At 36.7% G+C, this 13505-nt stretch overlaps 1 protein-coding gene across 4 annotated transcripts in view; it reads left to right on the top strand.

Annotated features, from left to right (window-relative positions):
* The window catches only part of SLC4A7 (solute carrier family 4 member 7), an 87645-nt gene that overhangs the window by 34702 nt on the left and 39438 nt on the right, over nucleotides 1–13505 (top strand). For all 4 annotated transcript variants that reach the window (XM_066320094.1, XM_066320119.1, XM_066320103.1 and 1 more), the window contains exons 2-3: nucleotides 834–915; nucleotides 12053–12196. In XM_066320094.1, coding sequence (XP_066176191.1) covers nucleotides 834–915; nucleotides 12053–12196 — 226 coding nt within the window. The remainder of the gene's footprint in view (nucleotides 1–833; nucleotides 916–12052; nucleotides 12197–13505) is intronic.

The following is a 13505-nucleotide window of genomic DNA, read 5'->3' as shown; positions in this document are numbered from 1 at the left end:
ACTTGATTCTAAAGAATGCAAACACGTGGAGAAAGGCAACTTCTAATGTTGTTTTGTTGTCAAGTTTGAGATGAGCTTGAGATGTCTACAAGTCAGTTACTTCATTTTTGTCAAGACTGAGCAAATGGCAGTTTTAAGTTCTGCTTTAGTGATGTGCTAACTATGATTAGAGGACATGTTCAGAGATAAGCCTGTATCTATTTCAAATATTGGACGTTACGCATGAGTGGTGTGGTTTCAGTAGTAATGGAAGCTGAAAAGATCTGCTGGAAACTGCTGCTTTTTAACTCTGTGGGTATTAAAAAAAGTGAATTTGGTTAACAGACTGGCTGCTGAAACCTGAATGAAGTACTTATTTTGATATTTCCAGAGCTGTTGGAAAGACCTTAGGCTGGATAACCTAACCTTTTTGCTCACCCTTTGTTCAAGAAAGCTTCTTTCTTGTACAGGAAAATCTCACACAAGAGTTGCCCCCTAAAGAGAAGAGCTTGAGATCTCTCAGTATTAACTAATGTATCTTTTTATAAATTTACCAGATATTTTACTGAAGTAGATTGATTGCTGTTGAATAAAAAACTAAAATAATACTACCCTTTTGAAATGTGTTTCCTGATTGCTGGTATGATGAAGTCAAGAGCATTGCAGGAGGAAATTTTATGGTATTTAGCCTATCTGTTGATTTACTCTTTTCCTTCAATACAGGGTAATGTTTTCTTGAAAAATTGGATGGATAGGTTTTCAGTGATGACATACTACTTCAGAACGTATTTAGGAATTTAGGGGGAAAAAAGTTCTATTTAGTTTTAACTTAAACTTGTGTCTTGTTTCTTCAGGGTCATGATGAAGAAGCTGTTGTGGATATGGGCAAAATCAGCTCTACTATCAATACAAATTTTGAGAAAGAAGAACTAGAGAGTAAGTTTGTGGTGATTTTCTGTTTGCTTAACATGCATTTTTTCCCTGGGGATAAAAGATGAATTTTCTTTGCTGAAAGGAATCAAAATTTTATGGCTATCATGAAATTCTTAGAGTAAAACTGGTGAGAAGTAGAGGTGACCCGCTCTGTTTTTTGTCTCTGCATGCTGGTAAATATCCACTGTTCTAATCTGTCACCAAAAGAAAAAAAAAAAAAAAAAAAAACTATTGAAGCTTTCCAAGGAAAGCTTGCTTCTAGACTTAGGTTTGAAAAAATTATTCCTGTTGGTAAGTAATTTTCCAGCATAAATGATGTCATGTTCTACAGAATTAAAAGTCGGGAAACAGGGGTCATGAGGGAGATGTTTGTTTTCTTTTCTGAAAGTTAAGTACCCTTGTGATTGTGGTCATGCACTTCAAATACTGAGAGTCTGAACAGACGTTACTGTCCTGGTTCCCTAGTAAACTGTATGTTCCACAATCTGTTGTCAGTAAAGCATTATGGTAGTCTTCATTATTTGACTCGGGATCTCACATTTAGCAATAAAAATGGCAGTGATTTAGTTTCATGTAAAAGAATGTAAAATTAGATGTTTAATCTAAGACATTACTTTTGTTCTTCATAACAAATTAGTTTGGGATGAGGATTAATGGATACCGTTTAATGAATGAGAGCAAGACTAGAGAATCCAGTGTTAAAATCTTCTTTATTTGCCTTTTACATGGAATGCTCTCAAGCTTAATTGACATTTACAGAATTCTAGAAAGCAGTAGATTCACTGAGTTGTACTGACTCTTACTGCTTCAGCACACTGGAAAACCATAACGGCAGCAGTTTCTGGCTGAGAAAACTTGTTTTAGGTTGCTGTCACATTTTTCTGTCACGTTTTTTACACTGTATTATAAAAGGAGACAGTTTAACATGACTGAAGTTGTTTGCTGCTGTTGCAGTCATACTCCTCTTGCTCTGTTCCCTTCATTCTGTCTGTTTTCTGTCTTGTGCTGACACTCCCATTGGCCTGACCAGACCAGAAGCCCAGCTAAGCGTGTTAAGCCATTGGAAAATTTAACATTCTGACAAAGGAAGATGGTCGAGATCTCAGCTGTTGGGCACCTGAAATGCCACACAGAGGGATGTGTGCCAGAGGAAGGAAGCATGGATGTGAGGCTGAGAGATGCAGCTGTGGAGGCAGTGACAATGCTGGTTTGGATGGGATTCTGCTGTAGGGAAACCACTGCTTTGGCTGTTCCTGCAGTTGAATCTTCAGTGTAGATTTAAGCTGTCTCCTCCTTAATTTCTTTCTCTTGCTTTTCTCGGGAGATGAGCCTGAAAAAGCATGTGCATGTTTTGCAGAGAGACAAAGGGGTTAAGGGGAAGCAGCATCCAGCTGGAGTAGTGTTCGAGGCAGCAGCCTTAGCAGCTGTAATACCTCGACCACAAAGAATGACATGAGAATGTGTAGCCAGGTCACTTCCCGAGTCTCTTTCAGGGCACATTCTTGTAGGAATGCTTCAACTGGTACAGCGAAGCAGTTAATCAAGATACTGGGTAGGAAGGCAGGGGGCTCAGGCCACTTGAGGTAATTTAAGCACTTGGATGACTGCTATGGAAAATACTCTTGTCTTAACCCGTAGCCAAACAGTAAATTAAGGTGATGTGTAGACTGCTGTCCAGTGAACAATTGAGTCAATATAAGTACTTTTAAAAGGAGGAGTTGAGATCTCACTGTCCTCACCTTGCTCTTAGCCATGCAGCCTTATCTTTTCTTTCCCTCTCTCACTCATTTTGGAGTGGTCCAGTGTTTGTGTCTCAGGGCAGGGAGGGGCTGGCAGAGGGGCCAGAGGGGCAGAGGTTTAACAAATAACTAATAAGAAGTATCTGACAAGAAACATGTTTTCCAGTAGGATTATCACATATGTGAAGCTGTATATAGGCACACATTTTCTCACATATATGGGAATTATTCTTGGTGCTCACATACATTTTTTAGTATCTTGTGTATTTGCAATAATTAAATTCTTTATAGGTAGAATGGGGCAAGGGAGGGGCAGTGTATCGTTTGCCTTTTATCGAAGGGAAAACTGTTCCAAAGTAAGAACAAAACATTTTTTCTTTTCTTTACGAAAAGTGAGTGTGATTGTTCAACTCATATAGTTACCTTCTCAGAGATTCTTCAGATTTGGAGTGTTTTAGAGGATAAATTTATGCAAGTTTACAGCTCTGTTTAAGAGTTCATTATTTATAAGCCATTTTGATAAGAGTAGGTATGCGGGATTTTTAAGTTTTGGTTTTAATTCTGGTGTTAAAATCCTACAAGGGGAGAAATGATATTGTTGACTACAAGCAATATAACAATTAAAAAAATTGCAACTAGTATTATTTTTCTTTTCTGACACGAACATTTTCTTGTAGGCTTGGGAACCCCTGTACTAAAGCATTGGACATTGGAAGTGTTTTAAGACTTTAAACTATTTCAGTCTAGTCTTTCAGTATGTGTTTCTGGTGACTTGAAAAGGAGTTCTAGGAAATTTAAGCCTTTACAGAAGTTGTGCATTGATGTATTTGCAAGGAGAGTCAGCAAGCAGTGAATTGAGTTCAGTCTGGTGGGAAGAAGCACCGCACCTTTTAAAGCCCACATGGACAGGTGATACTTAACCCCTTTAAAGCATGTGCAAACCCATATTGATAGTTTTGATACAGTAGAAGGCATAATTTTGCTATTAGTACTAAAGGGAAGGTTTCTTGATGTTGTCAGTATTGGATACTTGTGTTTTCTGGAAACTTTGTGATGAAATATTAATGGAAAGAGAAACAAATGGTGCAGGGGGAAACGGATCTTGGACTTGGAGCATCTCAAGCTCTGCATTCTATTTATGGTTGCTGCTGAGTGTGGTACCTGTCTGGAGTGACAGTGTTTAGGTTAGAAAGGTTAGACACAGGCTGCTTATTTTGTAACACTCTTCCCATAAAAGAGGAATGGTTAGAGATGGTAAACTGCAATTGTGGGCAGACTGTGTGTGTACTAAATAAAGGTACTGCACTTTACTGAAGCTGTTAGACCTTATTTTGAATTAACAAATGTCAGTTTACAGAAGAGCTAGAAAGGGGAATAACATCTTAAAATAACCCTTTTAAGAGCACCTAATGTTCTTAACTTGATGCCAAGGTCTTTGAGCTGCAGTGAATGAGAGTAATAACAAAGTAAGCCAGGAGTTGCAAGTAAGGCAGGAGTATTAATGGCAGAGGTATTTCATGTGATCTTGTAAAAGGTATTTTCTATTAAATGATGGTTAAGGAAAACTTTCTTAAACTTGTATTAAGATGTCTGGCTGGATACTACCAGGATGCATATTTTAAAATGTGTTGGTATTTTTCAACCTTGATTTTAGGAAACATTTACTAGATACAGTTTAAGGGAAGATAGATACATACTGTTACTCTTAGCAGGCATAGCAAAGATTAGGAGTTTACACATAACAGAGGTTTCATTCCAGAAACAATCTTGAGGTCGGGAATGTGTGGCTAGGTAGACTAGTTTTCTGTGGCATAAATCCAAGGACCAGCTTTCAAGAGTTAAGATGGCTTAATAGCTATCTACTCTCACATTATCCCGTGGCAGGTGTAAGTCATGTTTACATTTTAAGTGACCCTATTATCTCGTATACCTTGATGAGCCTTAATTTTTATTTAAGAATTGTGATTTTTCACTTAATCTCAGTTGAGAAGGACAGATAATCAAATAATCCTGGTTTTTTTCTCCCCTTAGGTGAATATTGTGTATCTAAGTAGAAAATTTGCTATACAAATGTTTTGTGATTTGAAGCCTTTTAATAGTGTTTGGCATAAAACTGTGTCCTAATTTTTTCCCCCCAAACTTCTTTTATTTGAAAGAACAATATATAATGTTTTTGTTCCAACTGCATCAGAAATTTTATAAAAAGATAGCTACTGCTAACTATAATAGTTTCATAATCTGAAACATATAAAATTATTATTAAAGTAATATTGTCATAAAACTGAAGTTCTGCCAAACAGCATGAACCAAAACTTAAAACTTGAAGTAAACTTGATGGTTCCAGATCACTCAAATATAAAATTTTTGAGATAAGGCAGAAGACACTATTTGATTCTACAGCCTATTACTTCTCAGTGACTTTTCATAACCTTTACCTTTTTTAGTCCCTTAAAAATTAGTTTTTCCAAAAATTGACTGAACTTGTGGCTTGTTGGATATTAGAACAATGAATGAATGATTTCTCTATTTGCATTTCAGTGAAAGCTAGTGTTTCATAGCAGTTAAAGCTTTTAAAGTGTGAGATTTACCCTTTTTTAATTTATTTATAAAATAAGAAAAAAGGAAAGAGTTTCAGTTTTTCTCAGGAATAGGTAACTCTTCTATGAAGCAAGATTCTTTCTGTAATGTTTTACATATCTTAAAATATCAATAGGTGCATTTGGCAAACCAATCTATTTAAACACTTGTACAACAGAGGGGTGTGATCAAATTTGTGATGACTGTGTTTGTGACACATTGTTGAAGTCAGAATTTTTTTATTTCAGAAGTTTCTTAGGAAACACTTTACAAGAACAATGTTATGAATGTGGAAGGGACACCAGGGAGATGGTGTCTTTACCAGGGAGATGGGAACTGATAATCTTTAAATTCTGTTGCAACCCACACCATTCTGTGGGTCTGTGTTGTGTTTAGTGGACAAAGGGCTGGTCTTGAATGTTGGTGGGACTTCCACTTGAATTGCTTGCTTCTAGGTTTTCTCTCCTCCAACAGAAACAACTGTTTGAAATTACCTTGTATGTCTATCTTTTTTTCTGAGCTCTGCTGCAGAGAGGCTGGAGCAAGGATGCTCAGCTCAGATAAAGCGTGGGGCCCAGCTCTGGTCTGGCTTGGCTGTGCAGTGCAGGCACAGCTCATCCCCCTGCCATGGGTACCAAGGGCTGGCTCCTGTCCCAGGCGAGGAAGGTTGGTGCTGGCAGTGAGCCACAGGGGGAAGTCTGTGCCAGAATCCCTGTGTGACACTGCCACCCAGCACTAAGCTTTTCCTGTTACTATTCCTACCTGAACATCTAATGTAATTGCTGATAATGCCTTCTTGAATATTGTCGTGTCTAATAAGAAGTATTCAGTGCATTTTTCTCTATGACTACCCCTATGAACTCATTTGGTTTGAAGTCACAAAAAAGAATCACTTCTTTGTGTAATGAGAAATCTGGCATTTACTGTTTTTGTCAGCATAATATGCCAATTTTTGTTATGTAGTGAGAAAACACTCTTCCTGAACTGCTTTACCCTATGCTATGCTAACTACAGTTCATGATTGTTCTTCTCAGTTTTATCAGTTCAAGTATAAAGAGTGTATTCTCAGATAGACCTAGTTGCTAGGAGCAGCAGCAGATTTCAGAGTACAGCCCAAGATATGTAATGGATTCTAAAATAAGCTGTACTGTGGAGAACCTTTGGGTTCCAGTCATGGCATGCAGCTAGCCTGAGAAAGAATTTTCCTTATTTCTTTCTACAAGTTTGGTTAGAAGATTTTATCTCATATGTTTAATTCTGAGAGCAAGAGATAGGTTTTGTTAAAGGAATTCCTTTAACGAGAAGAATACTTGGTAATTAAAGGACTTCTTAGTAGTCAATTCATGCATTAAGACCAAGATTATATTAAATTATTTTATATTCACTTCTGATACATAAATTCTGTAGAAAATAATTTTACTCTTTCTTGGGAATGTGCATGAGAAGTTAATAAAATAGGTGAAAAATGCTGTTTGTTCTGAAATACTTTGTTTCTTTCTTATGCCAGGAACTTCACTATGAATACTAATTAATGCATTTAGTTGCATCCTTCAGAAATAGGGCATTATTTTAAATTAGAAATTAGCATAGCAGAAGTATTTTTTGTGAATTAGTGACTTGAGTGATTTTTCATTATAGATAAACAATGGGGTGGGAGGGATGTGTATGTAGAGGCATTGTTCTTGTTCCTTAAGTTTTACCAGAACCAAGAATATTTGGAGAAGTCCTGTGGGCTTGTGAAATTTTTAAGGGCAAGAAAAGATACTTCTGTTCTCACTCTTACTTCTTCCATCCACCTACTTTTCCCCATTTGTGTGCTTCTGCCTTCAGAGCAGCTTTGTGGAAAGGTCACAAGAAGTTGTGCTCGTAGATTGTGTTGAGCTTATTTTCGTGCATACAAGTCCTCTCTGTGATGTAAGGGAAATTAATACCAAGGAATGAGATGCTGTGTTCCAGATCTTTCCTACTAGGGTAATGCACTTGGAGATGTGAGTTAAGACATCAAACAGCTGGATTTCTTCCCCGTTTTATGATCTTAAGGAATGGCTTAGGATCTCTTCTGCAGATACTCCAGTTTTTCCATAGTGGAACGCTCCATGCTAGGATGAGATAGATTGTGACATTATTCACTTAAAAAAGGCTTCTGTATAAAATTATTTGAAGATTTTCATTCAAAATAGTAATTCTTGTCACAAAGTTTTAGTCTTCAGCAGACTTGAGAGCTTATTGAGAAGATGGGGTCACACTGATGCGTTGTGAAAGGGTGAGGAGGATCACACATAAGATGCTATATTTGAAGTAACAGTTGGATATTAGGATTGTTTTTTTTCAGGTAGTGTGTTGCTGTAGGTTGGTAAAGGTTGCCTGGATAGGCTGTAGAGCATATGTCCTTAATACTGGAAGGATGACTGTCATCCTTACTAAACTGATCAAAACTATGGCTTCAGCCAATGAAGCAAGATTGGACCAGGTGGCTCACCTCCAGATTGTCCTTACACCCATCACTAGTATATAGATTGCTCTTAGTTCAAATTTCTAAGTAAGAGGATTTATGTGAGAATCCACATAGATATAAACTTGATTTTCTTTGCTTTACTTTGTTAAGATGGAAAACAGTGTCCTTCTTTCTATGAAGGTTAAAAGGCATCTAGCCAAAGAAAAGAGGTTTGGTGTGGAATTATATTTAAAGCCTAGTGACATCAGGGCATTTTTGTTGATCTCTCTCAGACTTCAGAAGTCTTCTATTACCATTTTCTCGGGAGCTCTGGGGAGAAATCAAGAAACACAGAGCATTTTCTTTACCCAAACTGAGTTTTGGAGTGAGAGCAACCATGTGATTGGAGATCAACCATGTGATGGACACACGTTTTAAGTTCCTAACATTTAAGTTTGTTTCATATCGATAAAGGCCTTAAGTAGTAAATACTCTCAGTGGATTTGAAGAGCTAAGCTTGGATAAAGTCATGTTGGATTAAAATGAGCAATCATCTCTTGAGCTTTGTATTACTAAATTTAGTATTGGGCAGTCTATTGATTATTGGTTTATAGTAATTCTGTAAGAAGCTTTCTTTGAAAGTGGTACTGTGCTACAGACATTTACGTGAATAAAGCTTTGAAGGTCGTATAATGTACCTTTTGAACTTTCAAACACAATATTCAAGTAAAGGTTGTACCCTTTTAAAAATAACATGTGATGCTAGAAACTTGAATCCCAGCCTTTTTAGAGTTAAATTTCTTTCAGTTCTTTCTGCTGATGATATATTAATTTTATATTAATTGCCTTTCTTGAAGGTCAGTTTTATAATTTTGTTTAGGTTAGTTTTTTTGGCTGAAGGATATCATAAGTTGTTTCACCCAATTCATTGGGAATGAAGGAAAAAATGGCTATACTTTTGTTTCATTTTGCTTTTCCTCGTAAATTGTATTTATAAGTAAATCTTTATCTGTCCATCTGCAAACGTTATTACTCTTATCTGAATAATGAAACTTAAGGAAACACAGACCTACTCAGTGCAGTGATCTTATTTTTAGAAGGCTTCTCAATGCTTTGCTTTGTTGAGTTAGAATCCAAATTAAGCTTGTCCAATATTTATTATGTAGCTTTGTCCCACATTTGGAGTTGAATAGGCCTGTAACATGTTTTTGGGTAATCATGGCAGTATACTCAACATCAGTAGTTTCAGATTTTCTAGACAGTAGTTGAAATGTCTTTATTTATGACTGTTTGTGATACCAGAATGAAGGTCCCTTTTCCTAAGGAGCAGTCAGGTGCACTCATAAGCTTCTGTTTGCTGTAGGTAAATTTTTCTTGTTTAATCTATTGTACTGCCACCCCCTACTGCTTGCTCTGAAAAATATTTCAGAGGCTCTTTGTCAACATCAGTTTTTTTTCTTAAAGTTATTCTGATAGGATTACATTGGATTGTGATCCGTTTTACTTTATAAATGTTGAACATCATTTGCTCATTGACATTTCGTGTTGGTCCCAAAATACCATTGCAGATGTCTGAACACTTTGCCTATACAGATGTGTTTGGGGAAGGTGTTCTTGGTGTACATTAGCCTGCAAGACTGTGTCTACTTGTGGAAATAGTCTCACAGTAGTCACTTCTGGGCAGTGTGTGCTGAAGGGCAGGATAATAACTCATGGCTAGACTGTTCCCTGTCTCTGTGAGACCCTCGTTTGTTCAGGTAGCAAGAAGGGGCTTCCTTTAAATCTTCCTTTTGGAGTTGAACAGCAATGTCAAATGTAGCTTGTGGACTGACCATCAGGGTTATTACTAACTTAGCAGAGCTTACTTGGTGTGCTTGAGGCAGCTGTGAGGCACCTGGACACAATTCTGTGGTTCTGTGATAGTAAAAGCCATTTGCTATGGACACAGGTTGTTTAAAAACACCTGTTTGTTGCTTATTTCAGCTCAGTTTTCCATAGCTTTTACCTGTATCTTTGCAGCATGTCTGCTCTCCTCCAAACTTTCCTACTGGAAAAAAATATTCTATCTCAGTGCAATTAGGTAAAAGGAGATAGTTTGCTTCTTCCATCTCTCCTCCATGCAGCAACATGGTCATTGACTGTGGAAATGTGGTCACACTTTTACAAATACCAGTTTTTGCAATAGCAAGGTACGTAGTTTAACATCCTTGGAAAATCTGTGAGGGATTTTTGTCACTTATTTGTGAGAACAGCAAAGGCCAAAGTGTTGAAGTCCTCATTTCACGGGGAGTAAAATCCTGAGCAGTTTCATATTCCTTCAAGGTTGTTTCTTGGGTTTTGGGTTTTTGGTTTGTTTAATTTTAGTGCAGTGATCGAAACACATGCTTAAAACAGTGTTATCAACAAAATGAAAACAAGCAATTATATAAAATGCTTCTGTTACTAGAAGTATGCTAGAGTTTCTCTTAGGAAGAAATAGTTCTTGCAAAAAATCCAACACTTTGTCAACAAGTAGAACTGTTCAAGTGTATATATAAACTGTAGTTTGATACTTGCTAATTGAATATATGAAATAGAACAGAAACCCTAACAGGCATGGTAACAGCACTTGCAGTGAGCAGTGGATCAAATCAAAGTTGCGGCTTTGAGTGGGATGTGGTGAGTAATGCAGTTATTTTTGAACCTCGTACTTTTGCTTTCCCTATGCATAAGATTATTGTATCATGATGGCATCAGGAACACGACCATTATTAATGATGCCCCCTGACCGTATTATATACCAAGCACAGTGATTTATAGGTGTCACATTGGCGTTGATTTCTCTGGGAGTTGCATTGTGCATAGCAGTCATGGAGGGCAGAGGTCAGGTTGCTGGGCAGGGGCTGGGTATTGTTGGAAGAAACTCACAAAAGACAAGTCTCTCTCTATAAATAGGACTGGTGAGTGCTTCAAGAAATTAATCTCTTTTCCACTCTAACATGGAAACAAATAGCTTTTAATATGCTTAATTTCAGATTTGGTCATAGTGCCAGCAGTCAACTCTAATTAAACTACTGTTGGAAGTGTGTCAAGAATTGGATCTTGTTATGTGAAAAGGAATCTTTGATCAAATTAATTAAATGTTGAACTTACTTGTGTTAATAATGATTTTTGCTTGTGTTTTTAGTCATGTAGCACTGTAAAGATACATGAAACTTCTATAAAACAGTATCTTTTTGGGGCTTAGGGATTCTTTTTTTGGGAAATACGCTTGACATCTTACCACGATTTTTCTTTAAAGCTCTATAATCACCAGTAGTTTTCAATATCTTTAATCTAGCCTATGTGTGCTAGGCACACACATATATATGCATGTATATGTAGTCACAATTTCTAGGGCTTGCCTGCATAATGTAAATTTGCTGAATTTACATCTGTCTAAGAGCTGGAAGACCACTTCCTTTTCCCTTGGTTAATGTCAGTCTTCCGTAATAACACTTCAACGCCATGAAACAGAGTATTTAGTGTTATAGTTAATTTTTCTCTTCCTGTGATTGTTTGTTTAAATAGGAATTGAAAAGCCTATTGTACATGCTATCTTCACTTCAGGAGACGTGGTAGTAACATGTTCATAACAGTCAGGTGATTGATATCTTTTGCTAAGATGTTAATGTTAGTATTGTCTTGATGTGAAAAATCAAAGGAAAAGCAAAATGTTGAAAGTACATGTCTTAAAGAGCAGTATGCATTAATTGGAGGATGTGCTCCTAAATTTATTAAAACATTCTAGAATAGGAAAAAGCCCCACCCCAACATCTCTGGAAATTATTTGACATACACTTCAAAATAGAAGTTCCTCTTATGTTCCTGGTACTGGATTAATGGTGTAGTTGAAGATCAGTTTCACCTTCATGTGTTATGTGCTACTTGGGGAAATATTGGCAGCTGTTTCAAGGTACAGAAAACTACTTTCAGACTCTAAATGAAGGGTAATTTCTCGATGAAGTTAATAAGCTGAACCAGGAGATTATTTTCCCATTCTTACAACTGTCCTGATGTGAATCCCTGCAAAAAAAAGAGGACTATCATGTAATTTCTCTGCCTTGGCCTCATGTTTATCTAGTAGCTTCTTTCAGTGTTACAGGTCAAGCTTGTACTTCTGTATTATTTGTTTCACATCTGAATTCTTAAACTGAATAAGAATATGACCTATTTATCAGAGAAATGAGTCTAGCACTAGTTCTTTAATACCTTGTAAGGACAGAAAGGAAATGGTCATGTTAGTTCACCAAAGGTAATTTTGTCAAGTGCCTTTGGGTTTCTATTTCTTAAACCCCTTGTCTATGGATACTAAATTTGGGCAGTAGGTCATTTTTTGTTTACTTGTGTCCTTTTAAACTTTCTTGAAAAGGCCACAGAGCTGTGTATATTGGAGTTCACGTCCCACTTGGAAAGCCAGGCCGTCGACGGCATAGACATCGTGGGCACAGGCACCACAGAAGAAAAAAAGAAAAAGACAATGATAGAGAGGATGGCCGAGAATCCCCATCATATGGTAAGAATTTGTTGTGCGTGTTCTTCATGTCTCCTGAAAATAAAAGTTAGTAGCTACTTGGTCCTTAAATGTTGTTTGTTTTATGCTATTTCTTTTATTCTCACTGTAATTAATGTCTTTTTGTGTACAATCAGACAAGGATTTTGTGGTTGTGTTTTATCTAAGTCAGAAGCTGTTGGACTTGGTCCAGCTGTCTGCATGAATGTTCAGCAGTCTGCACTGAATAGGTTAGACTAGAGCTTTGTAATGCTCTCCTGTAGCATGAAAATCTGTGTTATTTAAATTAGACACCTTTTTTCAGATTGTGTAGTCGTGTATGCTTCTTCCTCTAATTTTTGAAACTAAGCATGTAGCTGTGAAAAGCAGCATTTGCCATGGTAATTTAATCAATGATCTTGTTTTATTTAAATATTTACTTCAGCCTTCTTGCTGTCTGTTAGTAAAACAATTGTATTGCTTTGTAAGTTTTTGGTTTGGATCACGAACTGTACCCCTCTGGCCTGTTATCCTCAAGAGATGACAGTTTTGTCATATCATTCTCTGAAATGAAATTATTTGGCAGTTTTTCTTTTAAGACCCTAGGTCCACTTTTATTCCTAGACTGCCATAAATGGACAAATGATGGTGCAATGTTTGAATTGAAGTGTGAACACCATGCTGTTCACTATCACCTTTCAAAGACTAGCAGCATGTTCTACATGGGGCCAGTACCTGAAACAAAGGAGTTTTCAAATGGAAATGCTGCAACAAATCTGCTTTTACCATTCTCCTGTGGTTCTTGGTTTCAACCATCTTCAAGGCTTCCCCTCTGAAATACAAATTATTATGATTGATGTTACCTTTGTAGAGTCTTGCTGTATATTTTTTGAAGAAACAAATGATATTAAGTTGATAGAAGTTCATTTCTCTGTTCTGGTTGCTTCTGTATACTGTATGCACAGGGTTTGGCGGGGTTCTGGGGTGTGTTGGTTTTGGGATGGAACAATCTTAACTGATAATGAAAGTTGTTTACATTCAAGAGCACATTTCAGAATTATGCTGCTGAATGATGGCATATTCCAGAACTAAACTGTTAAATCAAAACTCAATTTGGAATGAACTTTGTTAGTAATTCAGATCTTATGTTTAAATCTAAAAGGCTATTTTCTACAGTAGAAGCCTACGGTTGTATATTCATATCTAACAGCTGTGAGAGTGATGTTTCAATGAACAAAGTTAATATTTGTAAAATTTAGAAAATTAAAAAAATTAAATTGAGATTTACCTGGATTTTCTGTCTCTGACCTTCCTTGAGATAACATTGCAAATA

Source organism: Sylvia atricapilla, chromosome 1 (assembly GCF_009819655.1).
Source record: "Sylvia atricapilla isolate bSylAtr1 chromosome 1, bSylAtr1.pri, whole genome shotgun sequence".
In the NCBI taxonomy this organism is placed as follows: domain Eukaryota; kingdom Metazoa; phylum Chordata; class Aves; order Passeriformes; family Sylviidae; genus Sylvia; species Sylvia atricapilla.
Note: the sequence above shows the minus strand (reverse complement) of the source record. Positions and strands in the feature narration are given on the sequence as shown.